This window comes from Erinaceus europaeus, chromosome 17, assembly GCF_950295315.1.
Source record: "Erinaceus europaeus chromosome 17, mEriEur2.1, whole genome shotgun sequence".
Lineage (NCBI taxonomy): Eukaryota > Metazoa > Chordata > Mammalia > Eulipotyphla > Erinaceidae > Erinaceus > Erinaceus europaeus.
The window spans coordinates 29,546,886-29,570,624 of NC_080178.1; the positions used below are offsets into that span (position 1 = coordinate 29,546,886).

At 42.0% G+C, this 23,739-nt stretch overlaps 1 protein-coding gene across 1 annotated transcript in view; it reads left to right on the forward strand.

Moving 5' to 3' along the window:
• WT1 (WT1 transcription factor) overlaps positions 1–23,739 on the forward strand; it is a 59,070-nt gene that overhangs the window by 33,922 nt on the left and 1,409 nt on the right. The window contains 4 exon segments of the mRNA XM_060176632.1: positions 9,849–9,945; positions 14,413–14,563; positions 19,448–19,537; positions 20,247–20,339. Coding sequence (XP_060032615.1) covers positions 9,849–9,945; positions 14,413–14,563; positions 19,448–19,537; positions 20,247–20,339 — 431 coding nt within the window.

Here is a 23,739-nt window from a genome sequence, read left to right on the forward strand (position 1 = left end):
TTCTCAAAGTGGAAAATAGATTTAAAATGCCTTTTTAGCTCTTCTCTGCGTATGAACTAGAAAAAAAAATAGTTGAAAGAGGTTAGTGTCCTCACCATTTCAAGTGGTGAGGACAGCTTGATGGTTTAGAAGGGCTGATTTATATAAGCACTGCTGTCTGGCTGTTAACCACTCACCCAGTGTTCCTTATGAAATAGTGGCATTACTTGGCTGCATGGGAAGCGAAGGTATATGGGCCATGACTATAAAGAAGCTTTCAAAAGAGGAATATAAACAAGGTTTTAGTGATAGTAGAATAGAATTAACTGGGAATCTTCCAAAAGGTAACATTTTGAAGGGACCAGTCCTTATTTACAGATGTTTACAGAGATATTTTAAATCTGGTTTCCATTCTGAGAAAACAAAACAAAATAAAACAACAAACACCTACTATGCTTACTGATCCTACTCAGAAGGACATCTTCAGACATGACTGTCCATCCTTCTTTCACACACACAGACATGTTTTGGTTTATTTATTGAAAAATAAACGTAACTACCTTTATTTATTTATTTTGTAATATTTTTTTGCCTCCAGGGTTATCACTAGGGCTCAGTGCCTGCACTATCCACTGCTCCTGGAGATCATTTTTCCCCGTTTTTGCTGCCCTTGTTGTTATAGCTCTTGTTGTTGTTGGATAGGACAGAGAGAAGTGGAGAGAGGAGGGGAAGACAGAGAGGGGGAGAGAAAGATAGACACCTGCAGACCTGCTTCGTGAGCCTGTGAAGTGATCCCTTTGCAGGTGGGGAGCCCGGGGCTTGAACCAGGATCCTTAGACCGGTCCTTGCGCTTCGTGCCGTGTGAGCTTAACGTGCTACACTACCACCCGGCCCCCTAACTACCTTTAAATAACTGTCAGCTTATATATTAATCAGGACATTTTCAGTTCATTTTATTGGGGAAATAATGGTTTATATGACAGTTGTTGACACATGGATACAGCCTCTCATCTTCTTGTGGCAGGTGTCTGTACACCACACCCATCACCTACCCAAGTCTTTCTCCATCATCATTCTACTGCCCTCTGCTTTCTTTTTTTTTTTCACCTCTCTCCCTTTTCTCCAGAGCCCTTTACTTTTGCTGTAATACACTATACCCAGTATAGGTTTCAGCATGTGTTTTTCCTTTCTTCTTTTTTTTTTCTTTTTAGTTTCCAACTATGAGTGAAACTAACCAATATTTGAATCAGGACTCTTTCTATAACAGGTGAAAAAAACGAGTTGTGACTGGCATAGGTCAATGGGAGAATTTGCTTGTTGCATTGTTTTTTGTTTGTTTTTTTGTTTTGCTTTCAGGGTTATTGCTGGAGCTTGGTGCCTGCACTATGAATCCACTGTTCCTGGAGGGTATTTTTTTCCCTTTTGCTGTCCTTGTGTTTTTTTTTATCGTTGTTGTTGTTGTTATTATTGTTATTGCTGTCATTGTTATTGGATAGGACAGAGAGAAATTGAAAGGGGAGAGGAAGACAGAGAGGGGGAGAAAAAGATGGATACCTGCAGACCTGTTTCACCGCCTGTAAAGTGACCCCCCTGCAGGTGGGGAGCCGGGGCTCGAGCTGGGATCCTTACACTGGTCCTTGGGCTTCGCTACGCTACTGCCCAGCCCCCTACATTGTGTTTTAAACCCCATTTCTGAATTCAAGGGCTCAGACAGTGTTACCAGAATAATACTTCTTTGTCACCTGACCTTGCTTTCTTCTCTCATTACCGCCTTCTTGAGCAGGCTCTCTGACCTCTGGGTTTAGCCCTGGTTTTTGGCATCTATATCCTCACAGGAGAATGACTCTGTAGTAGCTCTGTTCCAGCAAAAGAACCAGGGAAGGTTCTAACAGGCCTATGTTGAGTCATGTGGCTAATTAGCTAAGTTTTAAAAACATACTTATTCCTGGGACTTGAGGGGGCCTGATTAGAGAGGTATGGCTTCCTGAATGGAAAAGATGACCGTGTTTCCAGAGGAAGAGGGGAAGGACTGTGGGTGGTCAAAGGAAGAGAGTCTCAATGGAGAATTTAAAATCAGAACTAGTGACAATAGCATGAGTCTTCTTTCCTTTCATATAAGATATGAAACTGGATATCATAGCAATGTCTGAGATCCGGGTATAAACATTAACGAAGGATGGAATGAGGAGGGGAAATATTTCTTTCTTTTTAAATACAGACTTGGAGAATGAAGCCAGGAACTCATACATGCTTGATATTGCTGAGCTGCCTTCCTGGAACAATCCTGTTCTTCATATCTTACAGAAAGACAGAGACAGAGATACGAAAGCACCACTGCATCACCATGGAAATTTCTTGGTCCATAGTGTTCCCATATGGAGCTGGGGTTTGAACCCAAAATCTCACACATAATAAGGCTTGTGTTCAGTCTTATCTGTTGCGTTTAAACTTAAGCATGATTTCTTACCATGATTTTATTATTCTTTTCCTGCAATAGCATCACATTATAAAGGGGTGGTGGTTCTCCAGACTTGCAGCAAGTGTATTTTCAGCATCAAAAGATCTCAGGCACTTAAGCTTTTACATATATAGAATCATGAGTATCAAGAATGAAAGAGTTGATGGGTAAATTCCATTTTCTGGATACACAAATGTTTAAAGTTTTTTCCAGGTGCTTCCCTTCAGTCTGATTAACTCTGTAGAGGTGAGAAGACAGAGGTGAGTGTGGGGGGATGTCCACTTGGCCAAAGACTCAAAGTAGGAGAAAGAAATTACAGGTTCCCATTTCCAATTTTTGACTATTCACAATGTTAATTATGTTCAAATGTATGCATGAGTGAAAGTGTGTGTGTGTGTCTTTTTTTTTTTTTTTTTTTACCTCTTCTGTTGATAAGGGATTTCAGAGTAGCTCTGGTTTTCCTCATCTGTAAAACCTCAATTCCTTTTTATTAATCTTCTTGTGCCTGTGGAATATCAAAATTAATCATTTCTAAAGAAACTACTCTTCAAACATTAAGTTTTTTTTTTCTGGGCCAAACCTCAATGTATGAGTTTTTAGCATGAAGAGGACTCATAATTTGTGTTATATTAGGGACATCTTTCTCTTTCTAAGGACGTGTGTTTATGTGTCATAAAGCTGTCTAGAAAAAGCTAACTTTCTCAGGATGCATTTTCATATGTTTTAAAGCTGCTTAGGAAAATGTATTGTTCAGGCAAGAAATGAAGCCATGAGGTATATGCTCTGATCACTACCTTTGCTTAGTTTAGTTGATTTTCCCAGTTAGGTAGAAGAGAGAGAGAGTGTGTGTGTGTGTGTGTGTGTGTGTGTGTGTGTATAAACTGCACAATTTTGAATGTTTAGTTGTAATAGAAATACTTCATTTCCATGCATCTACCTTTCTCTTTTAAAGATAATTTGGTGCTGGGGGCCAGGCAGTGGTATATCCTTGCATAGTGGATATTACTTTGCACATAGTACATAGTACAATTACTATACACAAGTACCCTAGTTGAAGCCCCTAGCTCCTGCCTACTGGTTGGGAAGCATTAATGGAGGATAGAATGGGGAGGGGAAATCTTTCTTTCTTTTTAAATACAGTCTTGGAGAATGAAGCCAGGAACTCATGCATGCTTGGCACAATCCTGTTTTACATATTTTACAGAAAGACAAGGAGAGAGAGAGAAGATATTGAGAGAGATTCTGAACTGCCTCCTTCCTCCTCACTGACCCTACTCTTGTTTCCACTCTCATTACTCTTTAAAAATCTAAAACAGGTCTAGTTTCATTCATACCCTTGGAGAGAAGAGTTGAGGGACTCATTCAAGTGTTTGATGATAGATGTGAACTCAGTGTGAGGTTAAATCATCAGAATTGACTAGCTGGTTTTGAAGGGAAATGCTATGAGCTGACTTGAGCCACTTGACTTCTGTGCACCTTTGGTATAATAGTCTCTTCTTAAAACTCAGCATTCTCTGCTGTAAACTGGGGATAACACTAGTAAGTAACGATTATCATATTTGAATGGGAATACCAGGTACCCAGCATTGTGCTTTACTTACTTAATCTCATTTGACCCTCGGGTCAAGGAGGTTAAGTTATTTGACTAAGGTGATACTTGTCAGCACTCCTAAATTTGTACTTTTGACAGGGAACATATATGTCTCTATCACCAGGCTCAGAAGAAGCGTTCAAGTGCAAATTTTTCACTGTAGAAGAAAATCTAAGCTCACTATTTAAAAGGTTTATTTATTTATTTATTTTTCTTCTATTTTTTACTTGTGATTAACAGTGGGTTGCAAGATTGTGCAGGTATAGTATATAGTTTCACACTACACCCATCATCGAAGTTCTTATTTGTTTATTAATACCATAGAGAGAGAGAGAGAGAGAGAGAGAGAGAGAGTGTGTGTGTGTACACCACAGGTCACTGTGGCACATATGATGCTGGGGATTGAATTCAGAACCTTATGCTTGACAATCCAACACTTTATCTATGGCATTACTTCCCAGACCACAGGGTGACTTAGTATTATTTGACTTTTACTCCCCACATAACTAGCCTCTTTGATTTTCAAACAAAATAAAAAAAAATATTTCTAACTCCATGTCAAAGTGTCAGTCTAGAGAAGCTGAAATGACTTAACCCATGACTACTGAGGAAATAACTGATAAAAGTAGTTCTAACTCAGGCCTTCAGATCCCAAAACCATGTTCTTTCAAATTAGTCTTCCAGATTAATCTAAAAATAGAGGATCCTGATTAATTTAGCTCTTTCCAATATATTTGTATAAAACTGAGTATGTCTGGTTCCTTTGCTGTGTTAGTATGCTAAATAATAACTCCCAAAGAGTTACGGATTATAATCCCTAGAAAGTGTAGATGTTCCCTTATGTAAAAATGACTTTGCTCTTTAGGACTAGACTCCATTTAAACTATTAGACTATATCTGATGGCTTCCCTTGAGTTGCTCCATGAAGAAGCTCTTTAGAATCTTCCACTTTCTGATTCCAGGGAGCACTTAATGCATGTTGTAAATGTGGTAGTTGCCAGCAATAGCAAGAAAAAAAAAATCTTTCCTATTATAAAGCACAGAAAAATGCTTTCGAAATGTGAAGATAACATAAACTCAGAATAAAAGCAAATGTTTTGGAAATATATTTGGAAGTCAGAAGATTTCAACAACTGGAAACGACTCACTAAAATCAGATTGACATTTGAAGGATATTTGTGTGGTCTTGTGTTGCAGCTTTAAACATATTATGTCTTCATGCTCAAGATTCCACCTTAATTGTTGTTTTTACTTCAGTGAGGATTGGAGATTTTTATTTGACTGAAAGAGACCACTTTGGCCCGGTGTGCTCTTAGTTATGTTAATAGCATCATTCTAGTACCTAGATTGAGAAGAGAAGCCACAGCCCAGGGGATTACCCAGGGATTGAGCCCTCATAGCTGTGGGCACTATAAATTGTGATGGATTTGATTGGCATATTGATTTTGAAAATTTGTAATGGCATCCCTATAAATGAGGCATGTATTTTTCTGGTCCTATTTGTGTTACCTTCCTAGTTCTCTTTTTATTGCCACCAGTGCTGTCGATGCGGTTTAATGCCACCACTACAGATACACCATGTCAGTTTTTTCTTTTTAAAAGTTTTCTATTTTATCTGCTAGGACAGAGAGAAACTGAGAGGGGAAGAAGAGATGGAAAGGGAGAGAGAAAGATAGAAACCTGCAGACCTCCTTCACTTCTCATGGAGCATCCCCCTTCAGGTGTGGAGCGGGGGCTCCATCCCAGGTCCTGGTGCACGGTAACATGTGCTGTCTTCCTAGTTCTAAAGACTGTAGTGTTTACTTATACTCCTTGTTGTCTTACAGTAACCCCCTTCTGGCACACTAGTGTCCAACCTCAACTCATACTTTGAGAGATATTTAACAAAATTAAGGGGATTAAGAGGAAGGTGATTCAGATAGTAAAAGAACTAGATACCATTTCACGTTGTAAATTAGAGAGCTATCTGCAAATGCCTAGAAAGTTACCACAAGGAAGTAGAGTCTATTGCAGAGATTATTTATGAACTATGCACCTTACTTCAAATCAGTTGAGAGTATATGAGAGGAGCTGGCTTACTATGGAGCAGAGGTGATGCACCAAGATGGCTATCAAGCTAAGGACTCTGGGGTGAGCGTTGAGGGGCACTTTAGGTCCTGGTGCACAGTGGTAGAGGACCTAGGTAGGGGGTTAAAATGTTTTGCAGAAAACCAAGAAATTTTACACATGTCCCTATTTACTGTTGACTATCAACATTAAACCCCCAATTAAAAAAAAAATAGTATTCTGACTTCCCAGAAGACAGTGAGGAGGCAGACTTCAGTTTAGTCTTTACTAATAACTAAAGCTCTCCCAAAATGGAGTGTCCCATTTTGAAAACCAGTCACCAGTCATGTTTTATTATTATTGGAGATGAGTTAGTGTAGTATTGAATGAGGATCAGAATAAATGTCTTTTCTACCCCAATTAGTCTATAGTTTCACAAGAGAGGTTCAGTCTTTTTTTTTTAAAATATTTATTTTATTTATTTATTTATTCCCTTTTGTTGCCCTTGTTGTTTTATTGTTGTAGTCGTTGTTGGATAGGACAGAGAGAAATGGAGAGAGGAGGGGAAGACAGAGAGGAGGAGAGAAAGATAGACACCTGCAGACCTGCTTCACCGCCTGTGAAGCGACTCCCCTGCAGGTGGGGAGCCGGGGTTCGAACCTGGATCCTTATGCCGGTCCTTGTGCTTTGCGCCACCTGCACTTAACCCGCTGTACTACAGCCCGACTCCCTGAGAGGTTCAGTCTTATTAGATGCCATGGGTTATACTCTGTGACCTGGTAGATGACACTGGGAAGACCATTGGGTTGAGAAGTGTCTACAGTGTGGACTAGTGCTGGTGTGTTTGTCTTATGTGTTTGTCTAGCTAACTAATAGGTAGGACACAGCTGTCTTATTCATAGATGTGGTAGAAGAATCTAATAGCATGCTTAATATAGTCTTCTCGTTGGCTACTTTTTTTGTTTGTTGACTTGCCTCTGGTTGTGAGGATCATGTCATTCTCCTTAGGAGATGTCAACACTTCATTTCCTGGGACAAGTATCCAAAAGAAAATGTATTTCCCATGCCTTCCACTACCTCCAGGAACTGAAACAACATCCATAAGCCAAGAGAGATTCTTGATTGTTCTCTACAGGCAGAACTTTAAAGTAATTCATATTTTTGTTACGTCTATAAAGAGCCCTCATCTGTAGAAAATGTGTAAGTTCCTTTTTAATTCCAGAGAGAAAACTAGCCCACATCAAGACAGCAGCTATCTGTAACGTTTGAGGCTGTGAATGTTCTGGGAACACATTTTTTTTTTTGTCCTGTCCTTTCTGTTACTACATTACCACTGTCATTATCTCTCATGTTCCCACTATAATATAATTGTAAGGAAGGCAGATAAAACTTCTGTGTAAGCACATTTCAAGGTACAGAAACAAATGCGCTAACTGGATGTGACACATCTTCTCAACTGTTTGTCTTTTTGATTTTGACTTAGCTATTTGGAACATTTCCTCCTAGGCACATCAAAACTTACTTGAACAGTATAGAGACAGGATGTTGTAGGTTAGTGAGGGAAGAACTTCAACCCATCTACCCAAGCTGCTATGATTGTCCACGCAAAGGAGACGGGCAGTTCTTTAAAAAAAAAACAACCTGGGAACCAGCACTACATGTGAAATCCTGCAGCTGCTGTCACCCCTGGGAGTGTGGACATTTTAGTTATTCCGGCAGACTCTATCTCTTTCCAGGAATTTTCCCCTTAAGTGAGTGAGAGCTGGACCAGACCAGACTTTTCCCATACCTTCAGATGGAGTGAGATGACTAGCCAAGCTGCCTGTCACCTGCACCTCACACCAGGATCCCTGGAATTTCTAGAGTAACAGGGCAAAATTTCTCAACAGTGACAATCAGTTAATTGAAGTTGGAAGCTTTAAAAAATGCTAGTATGTACATCCCTAGATGTGTTTCTTTTGTAAAACAGCCATATCTATTTTTTTTTCTTGTTTTGCCTCCATTGGGGCTCAGTGCCAGCACTACAAATCCACTGCTCCTGGAGGCTGTTTTCCCCATTTTGTTGCCCTTGTTGTGGTTGTTATTGTTGTTATAGTCGTTGTTGCTGTTGGATAAGACAGATAAATTGAGAGAAATGGGGAAGACAGAGAGGAGGAGAGAAAAATAAAATAGACACCTGCAGACCTGCTTCACCGCTTTCGAAGTGACCCCCCTATAGGTGGAGAGCTGGGGGCTTGAACTGGAATCCTTATCCAGCCCTTGTGCTAGTCCTTGCGCTTTGCACCATATGCACTTAACCTGCTGTACTACTGCCCAACCCCCAGCAATATCTATTTTACGTAAAGTATAGTGCATTTATTAGCATAATCAAAAGAGTTGGATGACCATTTTCACAGGATATTTTCAGCAGTCTCCATTTCCCCTAAAATATCCCCACCTAGACATCTAGACACTATAATATGCTTTGTCTCCCTAGATTGCCTGTTCTAGACATTTTATATAAATAGAATCACACAGTAGACAGTCCTCTGTGACTAACTTCTTTCCCTTAGCATAGACTTGTTCACAAGGACATGAATTAGCATTTCATTCCTTTAAATCACCCAATAATAATAATTGTGTGAATTCATCTATTTATTCTATTGTGTGTTTCATTTATCTGATCACTAGCTGATGGACATATGGGTTGATTCCATATTTTGGGTCTTATGAAAATACTGTTAACATGATACACAGTTTTTGCATAGACACATTCTTTCATTTCATTTGGGAATATGTGGCGAAGTAAATTTTGGGGTCATGTGGTAATTTTCTGTCTACCCTTTGGAGGGATGGGCCATGCATTTTCCAAAGCACATGCACTATTTTCCAGAGGTATTTCATAAACTCTTTCCACAGCGGGTCTAGCTGTGATTGTAGTGTGTGCAGTCCTCATGACTTAGAATGCTCGCTTTGCCTCACTTGAAAGTAAAACTAACTGCAAGGCAGATACTAGTCTCTACCTAAAGGAGTGAATTTTCGTTTTGTTTTGTTTAGTAGCAGAACATTCACCTTTTCCAGGTTCTCCTTCTCCTCCTCCTCCTTCTTTTTAACTGTCCACACCCCTCAATTTTCACTTGTCCAAGGTTAACCTGAATACCTACTAGGGGTCTGGTCCATCTATGCTGGAGAAGATTTGTTCAGTGTCCACCTGTGGCAGTGGAAACAGGTTGACTGCAAAGAGTTAAGTTGATCTGCAAATCTAACAAGCAGCTTAATTGGAACAGGGCCTTGAATGTGTAACCTCCACACCTAAGGATGTGACATCTCTTCTCGAAAATGTCATCGCTTCTTTGGTGCTATCTGGCAAAAACTGAGTCATGAGGTGCTGACAAAAATCCTGTGCACTTAATGTGAAACTGCTCATTCCTGAGATATATGCAGCTGTCAGCCCTGCTGTGCAGATGGTAAACAACTTACCGGGGTGAAATCCTGCCACTGACTTCTGCCAGCTTGTCTGAGAGAGAGAGAGAGAGAGAGAGAGAGAGAGAGAGAGAGAGACCCAGAGGATATGCTTAGGACAAGTGGAGCACCAGAGAAACTTATGGTGGTGACAAATACTGAGCAGAATCACCTTTCACAGTGTCTTGCTTTCAAAGTAACCCCGGTGGAGACAGTTGGGAATACAGTTCTGTGAGCTTTTCAAAAAACATTCCTTCCCCTTACAGATACTCACTTGCCTGTTTGGTGCCTGCCAATCATCCTGAGCCTGTTCTCCCTTCTTTGTGTTTGCAGTCACGGCACAGGGTATGAGAGTGATAACCACACAACGCCTATCCTCTGTGGCGCCCAGTACAGAATACACACCCATGGTGTCTTCAGGGGCATCCAGGTGAGTATGGAGACTGGCAGGAAGTCTTCAACGCTTCACTGTCACTTCTTCCTTTCTCAGTAGCTTTCCATTTGCTTAATGTTGGTCATTTGTCTAGACAAATATATTTCCTCCTTTGACATCAAGGACTCCTCTTCTATTGGGGCAGGTGGAGAGCCCCTCTTTCTCCAGTGACCAGTGTGAGCACAGTCACCTCATGACTCAGCTCAAGATGCTGCCTATGGAATTCTATCCTTTGCTTCTTCACTGCTTATTTTTTCTGGTTGTGTAACTCTCACACTCGGGTTCAACGGATTTGGAATAATAACCTGAACCCTTAACTTCCAGGAGGACTTGACCTATATTATAAAGTGCTGGTGCTGGGCAATGCCACACCCAATTAAGTGCACATAGTACCAAGCTTACGGACTCAGGTTCAATCCCTCCCCTTCCTCACCTGCAGGGGGTTCGCTTCACAAGCAGTGAAGCAGGTGTACAGTATCTTTTTCCTTCTCTGTCTTCTCCTCTCTCAATTTCTCTCTGTCCTATCCAACAACAGTAACAGCAACAACAATGGAAAAAAGATGGCTGCCAGGAACATTGGATTCTTACTGCCAGCGCCCAGCCCCAGCAATAACCCTGGTAGCAATAATAAATAAATAAATAAGTAAAAATAAAGTGCCCATATGGTGACACACCCAGTTAAGTGCACACATTACCATGTTCTGCAAGGACCTGAGTTTGAGCTCCCGCTCCCTACCTGCAGAGGGGACATTTCACAGGTGGAGAGGCAGATCTGCAGGTGTCTGTCTTTCTCTATCCTCTGTCTCCCTCTCTTCTCTCAATTTATTTTTTGTCCTATCAAATAAAATAGAAAGAGAAAAAAAAAGGGCAAGGGGGGGAATGACCACCTGGAGCAGTGGATTTGTAGTACCAGCAGCAAGCCCCTATGATCACCCTGGTGGCAATAAAAAAAATAAAATAAAGTGCCCAAAGTTGGACCCCTATAGTGTCAACTTTTCTAATCACAACAATAGCAGCGGCACTGCCTATGGCTGGTTACTTATTTATTTTATTTATAAAAAGGAAATACTGACAAAACCGTAGGATAAGAGGGGTACAACTCCACACAATTCCCAACACCAGAACTCCGTATCTCACCCCCTCCCCTGATAGCTTTCCTGTTCTTTATCCCTCTGGGAGTATGGACCCAAGGTCGTTATGGGGTGCAGAAGGTGGAAGGTATGAACATGGGCGTTGACAGGTCGACCCATACTCGGCTAGTTATTTTTTATATGTCAAATGTGCTAAGTTCTGTGTGTGAGCTTTTTTAAAATACAGGGTTACTTTTATTGGAACAGTTTTTAGTTTACAGGAAAATTGAACAGTAAGTATAGAGTCCCCATGCCCTTCTCCACTCTTCCACTATGAGTCTCCTTTTTATTAGCATCTTGCATTGATATTGGCACATTTTTTTACTCTTGGTGATCCAATATTGATACTTACTGTTAAGTTGATGCCAATCATGGTGCTCCCACATGGTTCTGGGGACTCCAATCTGGGTCTTCATCCATGGTAATGTGTATATTCTACCCTTTGAGCTGTCCAAGAAACCTTGTTTTTAACCAGATGTTATACTGCCTTTTAGGGAGAATGAATGGTAGGCTGTGAATAGTTTGGAGGCAGGAAGAATCACCCCAAAAAAGTGAAAATAATAATGTAAAAAATGGGGTGGATGTTGGAGGGGGGTTCTGGGCGGTGGTGCACTGTAATTCAGTGCACATAGTACCAAGTGCAAGGATCTGGGTTCAGGCTCTGGCTCCCCCCCTTCAGTGGGGATGCTTCATGAACGTGAAGTATGCCTGCTGGTTTCTACCCTCTCTATCTCCCCATCTCCATCACAATTTCTCTCTGTCCTATCCAGTAAATAGAGAAAAGAAAAGGAAATAATGGCTTCTAGGAGCGGTGGATTCATAGTTCTGGCACTGAGCCCTAGCAACTGGAGGCAATAAATAGATAAATAAATAAATGTAAATATTTCAGAGAAATTCAGAAACTCCATGGAAAGCCACATCTACACCCCCACCCCTTGGGCCATCAGAGCCCCAGGCAGTTACCAAGCATTTGCATTTTTTGCTTTTATACATGACTCAGCAATAACATGAGCAACAGTTGTGGTCCTTTCAGCAGAATGGCCAGAACCTGAGAAGTTGTGTGGGGGTCAGACCCTCACATGTAGAAGAAATAAATCTTAGGTGTTCTGATTAATGTTTCCAGAGTTGTCATAGTGATCAGAACACTATGACCCCTCATCATAAGTTTTCCAGTGCTAAGACATGAAGGCAAGGGTTACAGAAATACAGTGGAGAGAGGGAGAAAGAGTCATTCAACTCTCCTCCAAAAAATATTATCAAAATCTCCTCCTGGGATCCTGACTGATAATTGTACCAACTTAATTTTTACATCCCTTTGTAACATGCAGTCGTTCCTTTTACATGCCTTTCCACCAAGCCCAATTTATCAGACTTCTCATCATGACCTCTAATAAACTACCGACTGGACAAGAGTTTACTGTTTGCTCATTTTCTCTTAGAGTATAGCACTCAAGCGTAGCTGACACACCATCTAAACTCATGTACCAGTCATGATTTGTGATTGTAGCCTATGAATAGCACAGTGGTACATCTTATCACCATGATTCTTTTTCCTCTAAAGAAAAAAATTGTATTTTAATTTATTTATAATTGAGACAGAGAACAATTTAGAGGGGTGGGGGAGATAGAGAGAAACAGAGACATCTGCAGCCTTGCTTCACCACTCATGAAGGGGAGCCCCACTCCCTACAGGTGGGGAGCAGGGGCTTGAACCTGGATCCTTGTGCACCATAATGTGTGCACTTAACCAGGTGTGCCATTGTCTGGCTCCCTAAAAAAAATTATCTTGTGGTGTAAGACAATGTGAGTTAAGAACTGGAACGCAAGTGTCAGTGTGGAAAATTCACCGAGAGGGGGTCGGGTGGTGGCACACTTGGTTAAGTGCACATAGATCCTGGTTTGAGCCCCTGACTCCCCAAAGGGGGGTCGCTTCACAAATGGTGAAGCAGATCTGCAGGTGTCTATCTTTCTCTCCCCCTCTCTATCTTTCCCTCCCCAATCAGCTTCTCTTCATCCTATCCAATAAAATGGAAAAAAAAAAAAAAGACCACCAGGAGCAGTGCTGGCACTGAGCCCCAGCGATAACCCTGGAGACAAAAGAAAAGAAAATGCACAGGGAAAGGAATGGGTTAAACTCAAAAGTGGTTTCATTTTTTTTTTAAAGCAACACAGAGCATGAATGTGTTTTTTGGCCTTGACTTGCACATCTATAAGAGAATGAGGTGATTCAAATTTTTGGGCACTTCCATTAGTCCTATCTGGTCATTGATCCTATGAGCAGATAGGGTCATCTGGCACACTGTTTTCTTCTAGCTTCTTTTCATGGAGGAATGATCTCTCTCCGTCTCCCTCCCACTTCTTTCTCTCCTCTCCCCCACTCACACTCATCCCCACAAGATCAAGAGGATCCACAGAATGACCTCTGTAGGGCATGTAAGATGCACAGAAGGCATCTTAACATGCCTTATATATACAGAGACCCTACAGACTGCAGGAGCACCATTTTCTTTGCCACTTACTTACACATGCAGTGTGTAAACCATATGTAGTCTGATCAGATTGGGGCTCATTTGGTGTCTCGAAATGTTTTGTTTTTGTTTGCCTTAAGGACTTGCCTACCCATTGCAGATTGGGCCCAAGGCCATGCAGCCATGTCTTCCTAGGGGAGGGAATAGAATGGAATCTAGAACATTGGATTTCTCATCTTTCCTGCCTCGAGTGAAGAAACAGACACACGATGAGTCAGGAACTCTTCCAGTTTCTTTCTTTTTTTTTTTTTTTTCCCCTCCAGGGTTATTGCTGGGCTCGGTGCCTGCACCATGAATCCACCGCTCCTGGAGGCCATTTTTCCCCTTTTGTTGCCCTAGTTGTTGCAGCCTTGTTGCGGTTATTATTGCCATTGTTGACGTTGCTTTGTTGTTGGATAGGACAGAGAGAAATGGAGAGAGGAGGGGAAGACAGAGAAGGGGAGAGAAAGATAGACACCTGTAGACCTGCTTCACCGCCTGTGAAGCGACTCCGCTGCAGGTGGGGAGCCGGGGGCTCAAACCGGGATCCTTATGCCGGTCCCTGCGCTTTGCACCACGTGCGCTTAACCCACTGCGCCACCGCCCGACCCCCACTCTTCCAGTTTCTAACACTTCTTTTCCAGATGCTCTGGGTCAGCGTCCCCAGGGAATCATCATGTCAATTGCAGGTTCTGGTTGATCATTAGTGATGTCTGTTTAAGCAATGCATTGTAAGATGTATTGATCTGTAATCCATTAGTGATGTCTGCTGTAGGCAACATTGCTTACACTCATACATGGTATAAAGTCTACATTTCTCTCTGCAGGATGTGCGGCGTGTGCCAGGAGTGGCTCCAACTCTGGTGCGGTCGGCATCTGAGACCAGTGAGAAACGCCCCTTTATGTGTGCTTATCCAGGCTGCAATAAGAGATATTTTAAGCTGTCGCACTTACAGATGCACAGCCGGAAGCACACTGGTAAGTATGACCATCCCCAGCTTTGGTTCTGCTGATATTGGGCCGGGGAGAGTTAGGAACACCTGCTCCCAGCTCTCACATCACTAAGACCAGGTGATTTCTGGGACATAAAAGAAATACTACTTTAAAAAATGTGACCAAAACTATAGAAGAAGGCTACAGGGCCTTTTTATATTCTGGTTAGTCATCCTTTATTAAGGAAGTCAGTTTACCATCTTTAGATAGGGCTGAACAAAGAGATGGAAAGGAAATTCCAGGGGATTAAAGAGGCCTGTTTGAATTCTCACTTTACTATCAAGCTTTGAGACCTTGAAAAGATTACTTAACCTCCCTCTTAAGTTTCACTAGCTTCAATGTGGGAAATGTAGGTGCTTAAAGCCTAACCAAGATAACTGAAGACTAAATTAAAACTTGAAGCCCATTTAAATCAGGGAGCTAGCAATATAAAACCTTCACCACAAGTACTTTTCTCAGTAGGTCTGAATAAATGACAGTGTTTGAACTAAATGCTATTGTTATCTCTAAAGGCAGAAAAACTAGGCTGGGAGTTTGGTAATCAGACCATTTTGAGAGATTTATAGGCAAGGCCATCACTCAATTTAGGAAGAGATGACCCAAAGAAAAACTTAGCTGCTTGGGTTAGTAGTAACCAATTATATAGGAATGGGTAAATGAATTTTAAGTGCTTTTTTTCATTTTCTCTAAACTTTTTTTGCCTGTAATGTTTTTTGAGAGATTGAGATCAGAACACTGCTCTATTACAGGCAATGCCAGGAATCAAACCTCACACGTGTGTTCAATAGCTGAATCACTTTCCTGGCCTCATGTTTAAAAAAAAAAAATAGAAGACAAAAGAGATCAATTCCTTAGTGGGGTCACGTACTTGTCCCAGGTCTGAGCCCTGGCACCACATAGGAGTGTCAGTGTGCTTCTACCTATGGTGCTGTGGAGTCTCTCAATATTTCTTCCTATTTGCATGAAAAAGGGGCCTGGGAGCCTTGAAATAAATAAAAGAAAAGAAAAAGATGATTTTTGGAGCTGTGCCAGAGTAACTAGATTTTCCTGAGGATCAAGGGGTCTGCTGCTGTGAAAGAAAATTGACCTCCTCTGGCTGTTAGCCACCTTGGATGTGAACAGTTATTTCCCAAATGTGTGCCTATGGCCTTGTGGGTAACTAGACGGGAGGGCAGTCAAGTTTCCCCTGCAGGGAAACAGGCTTTCTTTCAGGGGGACTGGAGTGTTCTTTGTTCTTTCTGCAACTGAAGGACAGCTTCATTGTTACAGTTACCATTATTACTTCATTGTTACTGCTGATTCTGCTTTTGCTTTGGTGGGGAAGAAAGCAAGCTGTGTTCACGCCTATCAAAAAACTAGACCAAATCAGTGCATCTAGAGGCTGTGATTCTGGCATAAAACTCAGTTTGCTTTTAATAGAGCACTGGCTTTGAGCTAAAGATGTGAACATTAGTGGCATGTTGTGTTCTTACCTATTTCCTCCAAGTAGCATACTTAAAATGTTAAGACTTTAGGGGAAGAAAGTAAAATTCTACATGGAAGAATTTAGAGAAGTTCAGTGAAAGTGTTATGGTCGCATAAACATGTAATGAGAAAGAGGCATTTAGAAGGTCAGCAAGATAGCTTACTTTCATAGTGTCCCTGCTGTACCCCCAACTGCACTGGAGGACATCTTGGCGTTGCAGTATCTTTTCCTCTTTGTCTCTGTTTATGTGTCTCTCTTCTTCTTCTTCCTCTTCTTCTTCCCTTTCTTCTTCTTCTTCTCTTCTTCTTCTTCTTCGTCTTCGTCTCCTCCTTCTCCTTCTCCTCCTTCTTCGTACCTGCACTATGAATCCACTGCTCCTGGAGGTTATTTTTTCCCTTTTTGTTTATCATTGTTGTTGTTATTGCTGTTGTTGTTGTTGAATAGGACAGAGAGAAATCAATAGAGGACGGGAAGACAGAAGAGACTCCCCTGCAGGTGGGGAGCCGGAGGCTTGAACTGGGATCCTTATGCCAGACCTTGTGCTTTGCGCCATGTGCGCTTAATCTGCTGGGCTACCGCCTGGCCCCCAGTGTCTCTATTTCTATCTGCAACTGTTATCCTGGAGTAGTAAAGCTCTAGTAATAACAAAAAGAAAAAGAAAGTAAGGATGTCTGTAAAAGGAAAGCAGTTGACCAGATAGTCAAGACCTCCAGCCCCCCAAAAGTCTTTTAGAAGCTCTTTTAAGTAGAAAACTAGAAAGAGTTGGTGCTGGTGTGTTGCACTAAAGTAAAGACTCTGGGGTGGGTGGAGGGGAGGATTCAGGTCCTGGAACATGATGGTGGAGAACCCAGTGGTGGTTGTGTTGTTACGTGGAAAACTGGGAAATGTTATGCATGTATAAACTATTGTATTTACTGTCGAGTGTAAAACAATCTCTCAATTAAAAAAAAGAAAACTAGAAAGATATGATGCTACTTAACAACTTCTGTGCTTTAAAAACTATGATCTGTTCTTCTTTATAATACTAGAACAACTATTATATTGAGTATTTACATATGAAATACATCCTCGGTACCAGGCTCTTTGCATGCACTATTGCATTTAATCTTCACACATTAGGACAATAATCAAGTGAGCCAGGATGTAGTGGAAGCAGAACTCGACCTCACACAAGCTCCAAGTCATAATTTCCTTTTTCAAGGAATTAGGTAGGGTATATACAGATGAGAAGGGACTAATTATGAGTGTAAAGAAGTGCTTATGTACTAAACTGGGGGATGAAGAAGCTGAGAAGTTCAGAGGTTATAGACTTGAGCTGGGATCATCTCAGAAATTATTTTGGAAGGTGGAAGGTGGAGGGTGAGTTGACTGTTGAAGGGTTGACTAGTTCAGGCAGAGGAATTAATTAAGGGACAAAAACAGGAAGACAGGAAAGAAATTCAACTCAGTAGTTATATTGAGGCAGAAGACACTGGGCTGGATAGACAAAGTTCAAGAAAGACTCCTTTCCTCAGGAGATTTTAGGCTAAGAAAGAAGGCAGATGCAGCCTACTGCATAAGATGTTCTGTCAAAAATTTTATAATGAAAGAACAACTTTAATTTTGAACATGAAGTTTCTAAGAAGGCATCACACAGAAAGTGTAGTTGGGGAGGACAGTAGAATCTGTGACAAGTTAAGAGTGTGGAAATAAGGGGTCGGGCAGAAATCAAGCAGAAACTACCCCATGCTTGGGAGACACTTAAGCTGAACCAGAAGCCAAAGACAGCGTTTTAGAAAGCTTTCGGCATCCCTTTCAGCTGAGAGAAGCCAGTACTGGGATTATACAACTGCCTGCCTCAGAATGGAGAAGTCACACCCCTGTCCTCACAGGAAAGGGTTCAGCCAAAAACTGGGAACTGAGCCCCACAAGTACACTGGCGACCTCAGGTCTTTGCTCCTTATGAGAACTCTGAGTCACAGTATTCTGGGATAGAGAGCAAGTCATCCCAGAAGTAGTCTGGTCTTTCAGTTACAGGGCAGTCCCTAGTTACCCATCCAGACTCCTAGTGTCCTATTCCCTAGATTAATCTGTATTACTGCCTGAACCATTTCCGAAATCTGACTTGCACTTTGCTCCCTCCAAGCATCCTTCACCTCTATTTCCACACTTGTTTTTTTGCCTCCAGGCTTATTGCTGGGGCTCAGTGCCTGTACCATGAATCCACTGTTCCTGGAGGCCATTCCCCCCCCTTTTGTTGCCCTTGTTGTTGTAGCTTTGTTGTGGTTATTATTGTGTTGATATCCTTTGTTGTTGGATAGGGCAGAGAGAAATCGAGAGAGATGGGGAAGACAGAGAAGGGGAGAGAAAGATAGACACCTGCAGACCTGCTTCACCACCTGTGAAGCAATTCCCCTGCAGGTGGGGAGCCAAGGCTCGAAATGGGATCCCTATGCTGGTCCTTGTGCTTTGCGCCACGTGGGCTTAGCCCACTGCACTACCACTCGGCAACACTATCCCAGCATTTTGGCGCCCAATGTGGGGCACAAACCCACGACCCTGAGATTAAGATTCTCATGCTCTACCCCACCCTGAGATTAAGAGTCTCATGCTCTACCGACTGTGCTAGCGTCACTGGAGAGAGAGACTCTGGAACTCGTGGCTGACTGGAAACATAATGCAATTTTCCCTTATTGATCAGATACGGCGCCTTTTATATATCTCTTTAACCGGAAGTGGGAAGTGGGAAAAGGAAATGGCTAGGAGAGGGGATGGAGCGAAAAAAAAAAGAGCTCGAACATAGAAAGCTTCCATAGCAGCTGTTGCGAAGGTTCTAACCAGTGGGATTAAACCAATACCCTGCAGGCAGGGCGGGTCTCAGGCAAAACAGTGATTATGTAAATAGACCACAGCATCAAGCAATGGCCAACATAATGGCATATTGGCATAATGACCAACAGGTTATTATTGGTATAAATATTCTCATTCTCTCTCTGCACATAACTTTGTGCTAGGTGCTGGGCTAATTCCTTTATGAGAATGGTCTGATTCATTCTTTCCATAAATCCCTGGCAGTTGTCAGATTATTGGTCTCAAAGGGTACCCCATCCACAGCTTCGAGTGGTAGGGTATGATGTGACTCTTAACAGCAGGCCCCAGACTAAAGGTCCTGTTCTGCTAACTGGAGACTTGGGGACTTTTGTCCTCTCCTAGCCCCCTATTCGATGCCCACCATCCATTCTACACATACTATATATATGTATGGATGCCTTTAACCTCACACCACCCCAAAATACAATCCACAAGTGTACGTTAGGCATCTTGGCACCCTTTTGGATTCCAGTAGGAATGGTTGCCTTTACTCAGGACCCTCCCCACCCCCCATCTAGTGTCATTTTCAAATGGAATATGTTGTCTTCCCTAAGGTGAGAAACCATACCAGTGTGACTTCAAGGACTGTGAGCGAAGGTTTTCTCGTTCAGACCAGCTCAAAAGACACCAAAGGAGACACACAGGTTTGTAGGTTCCCTTCTCATTGCTGATAAGTATGTTCCCTTGGGTACAGTTATTTTGATTCTATTTGTTGTTGAATATAGATGCTAGATGTCCATATTGTTTTTACTTTTTGATCTTTTTCCTACTCTCTAGAGATTATTGTTCTCTCTGCCTCTTTCAAGTTTAGTTCTTAATTTAGCATTGAGAGAGAGGCTAGAACACCAGTCTGGCATGTCAGTCATGTGCTCATGTATGTCAGTCATGTGCTTTACCACCTGAGTTGAGTCACTCCCCAAGCTGGAATTTTCATTTTTTGAAAAAAGAAAAAGAAAAGAAGAGGAAACAACCTACATTTCTCCCGCAAGCCACAAATTATGCTATCCCACTAGTAATTTGCTATTGCTACACTGATTATGAATTAACATGAGTGTAGAGAATAAATCCAATTTGTAACCTGTAATTCACTATTTTGGTCTCAAGATACAGCCAAGAAGACAGATGTTTGTGATTAAGGAATACTTGTTCCCAAGTCAGTGGCTGGTCTTCAGTGGTAGCTGTGCACAATCAGGTGGTTTGTTCTGGATCTGATAATCTGAGGGAGAGGCAGACTTGATGGGCATAGCTAGAAATGCCCAGTTCCTTGGCTACAGAAAAGCAAGACCTGACAGGCCTTGCTGTGCCCCTACCCACATTGTTAGGGCTGTGGCTAGACTTTTTCTGTCCATTTAGGTGTGAAACCATTCCAGTGTAAAACTTGTCAGCGAAAATTCTCCCGGTCCGACCACCTGAAGACCCACACCAGGACTCATACAGGTAAAACAAGTGCGTAAACTTTTCTTCACATTTATTTTTCATTATTTTAAAAAAATTGCTGCTGGATAAAGGTGTTTGTGGCAAGAAAGATAGAAATAGATGAGTGTTTAAGTTTCCAAATAAGTTTAGATTCAGCTGAGGGGGAGAACAGAACGTGATTTGATTTAAATCATAACATTGTTTAAGAAAGGGTGGGAGTGGGGAGATAGAGAGTAGAGAGATGTGAGAAAAGCTCTTTGTGAGTGTCCAGAGTGAAGAGGGAAAGATAAGGTAGGTCCTTGCTGTTCTCAATTAGTCACATCACATTTTATCAGGCAGTTTGATATGATAATCAGCCTTACAGAAAAACAGTAGCAGTTCTAACTAGCCAACCATTCTTCTGAGAATTCACTTTTCACTTAATTATTTTCAGACATCAGAGTCCTTGCTCTGCTAAGAACAAATATGCCTGGTGTCAGTCTTAGTTTCTGTCAGACTCTTAGTTGTATGCGGATAATATTTTCTCAAACAGTATAGAGAAGGGAAAGAGGCATTTATTCTTTGATCACTAAAAGTTTCAACTTATCTATACGACTGCTATGATTCATAATGAAAATAGCATCCCTTTATTGCATTGGCCTTTTGAACCCCCCCCCCCTTTTTTTTTTGCCTTTAGGGTTATTTCTGGGACTCGGTGCCTGCACTACGAATCCACTGCTCCTGGAGGCTATTTTTTCCCATTTTGTTGCCCTTGTTGTGCTTGTTGTAGTTGTTATTGTCATCATAGCTGTTGTTGTTGGATAGGATAGAGAGACATTGAGAGAGGAGGGGAAGACAGAGAGGAGGAGAGAAGAAGAGACACCTGCAGACCTGCTTCACCGCTTGCAAAGCGATCTCCTGTAGGTGGGGAGCTGGGGGATTGAACCAGGATGCTTACGCTGGCCTTTGTGCTTTGTGCCATGTGCACTTTAACCCGCTGCACTACCACCTGACTCCCTCCCCTTTCTTTGAAAGGAAGTCCCAAGCTTAGTTTATCTCATTGTACCTTCCCAACATTCTTATAAAAAAGAGTGGGAATGGCCTATTTTAAACCCATTCTACAGATAAGGAGATTGTGGCAGATCATGATGCTATAACTGGTCTAAAATCCCAAAGCTAATGAGTAGCAAACCCAGTTTTGTCTGCTTCCAGCCCACCATAATCCACTACTTTCGCTGGTGGAGAAAGAGCAGGGTTATCTCATAGCTTAGGGAGGAAAGAACTAAGATCAGAACCAAAGTCAACGAAGTTGAGTACTATTGTAGTTATAAGGACTGATGAGAGAAAATGTTGGGATTTGTCCACTAGGAGATGGTCTTTGACAGCAGGGCTGGAGGGAGAAGGGTTGGGTAGCTGGAGCCAGATCAGGAAGAACAGAGGAACAGTGAATGGAAGGTGAAGAAAGAGATCATGAGCCTGGTAGTCTCCAATTGATTCTCAAACTAAACAAGCTGTATTTATGGAGATACGATTTCTGTGACCCAGAGTTGACAAGGATGGTCACCTCATTCACCCTACTCTGGAGCCTCTGTGGTCACTTCTTTGCCTTACTCCTTTGTTCATAATTTGATGGGGCAGAACGAAACCCCATTCCCTAAAGTGTGCATCTCTGTACATATATGAAACAGTGTCACCAGTAGACTGGTAAATACTGTGCTTCCTTGGCTCCTGGTTTTGACCCAAGAACAGCATCTCACCTAGGACATTTCTTAGAGCTTGTTCTAACCAGAAATTTTCAGAGAAGACACAGTGATATCCTGAGAAAATAACTCAGGTAGTACAGAGTATTTTGCCTAGGATTAAGCCACAGCTATGATTTCATTATGGCTAGACTCAGGAGGTATGATACAGCAAGGTGTTCAGGCCTTGGAATTAGACCGGGATTGGTGTCCTGCCTAGATCTGCCCTCACCAGTGTCAAATGTCATCTGTAGATTGGAGATAATAATGCTTCCTTTCCATGATTGATGTAAGAATCACATGAGACATGTACCTACACACATATTCATGCCTGTGATGCTCAACACAAGACTTAACTAATAATAAGCTTTTAATACATATTACTTATCTGACATGTATAGTACAAAGTTTGGAAGGAACTTCAATAACTCTCTAGATAGGAAGTCTCTATACCTCTTAAAAAAAATTAATCCCCACCTGCAGGGGGGTCACTTCACAGGCGGCAAAGCAGGTCTGCAGGTGTCTATCTTTTTCTCCCCCTCTCTGTCTTCTCCTCTCTTGATTTCTCTCTGTCCTATCCAACAACAATGATAGCAATAACAACAACAATAATAATAACGATAAACAACAAGGGTAACAAAAGAAAAAAAATAGCCTCCAGGAGCAGTGGATTCGTAGTGCAAGCACAGAGCCCCAGCAATAACCCTGGAGGAAAAAAACAAAAACGTAAAACCAGGCTTCAAGGGGGTCGGGCAGTAGCGCATTGGGTTAAGCACATGTGGTGCAAAGCCAAGGACCAGTGGAAGGATCCCGGTTCGAGCCCCCGCTCCCCACCTGCAGGGGAGCCGCTTCACAGGCATTGAGGCATGTCTGCAGGTGTCTCTGTCTTTCTCTCCCCCTCTCTGCCTTCCCCTCCTCTCTCCATTTCTCTCTGTCCTATCCAACGACGACATCAATAATGACAATAATGACCACAGCAGTGGTAGAACAACCAGGTTAACAGAAAGGGGCAAAGGATGGCTTCCAGGAGCAGTGGATGTGTGGTGCAGGCGCCGAGCCCCGGCAATAACCCTGGAGGCAAAAACAAAAAACAAACAAAAAAACCACCAGGCTTCAACTAGACTCTTCTATATAGTGATTCATGCCGAGTAACACTTTAAGGTAAAAGAAGCAAATATTGTGCAAATTGACATCAGTGAATTATTGCCAGACACTCAGCCCTTCAATAAAATCGATAGAGATGCAAAAATGAGTCACAGTTCTACTACCAAATGACAATCAATTAATAATTATAATTAATATTATTCAGGGTGACAATCCTAAGACCTTTGATGTCCAATTCAACTCAACTTAAGACAGCAGAGAGTTGAAATTTACACAGGCCACAAAGTCTTTTAACAGCTCAGTGAAATAAAAGTTTCCCCAACCCCAATTAAACGTGGATTGCCCAGACATTTCCACCAACTGGACTTATTCTTTCCTGTTTTCCAAGTCCTCTGACTTACGTATAATATGTAAGTTTTACAGAACTTCATTTCTTAAGATTTCAAAGATGCTCCTATTTCTAGGCCCCTTATGAAGTGACCCCAGGCTGTCAGCTGTAGGGGAAGCATTAGAGGGAATCTGGGATGGGTACCTTGTGATACTGTAACTGGGGCTGTTGATAGCTGAGCTTGCACCCAGCCTCTCCACCACATGTGTCTGACTGGCAA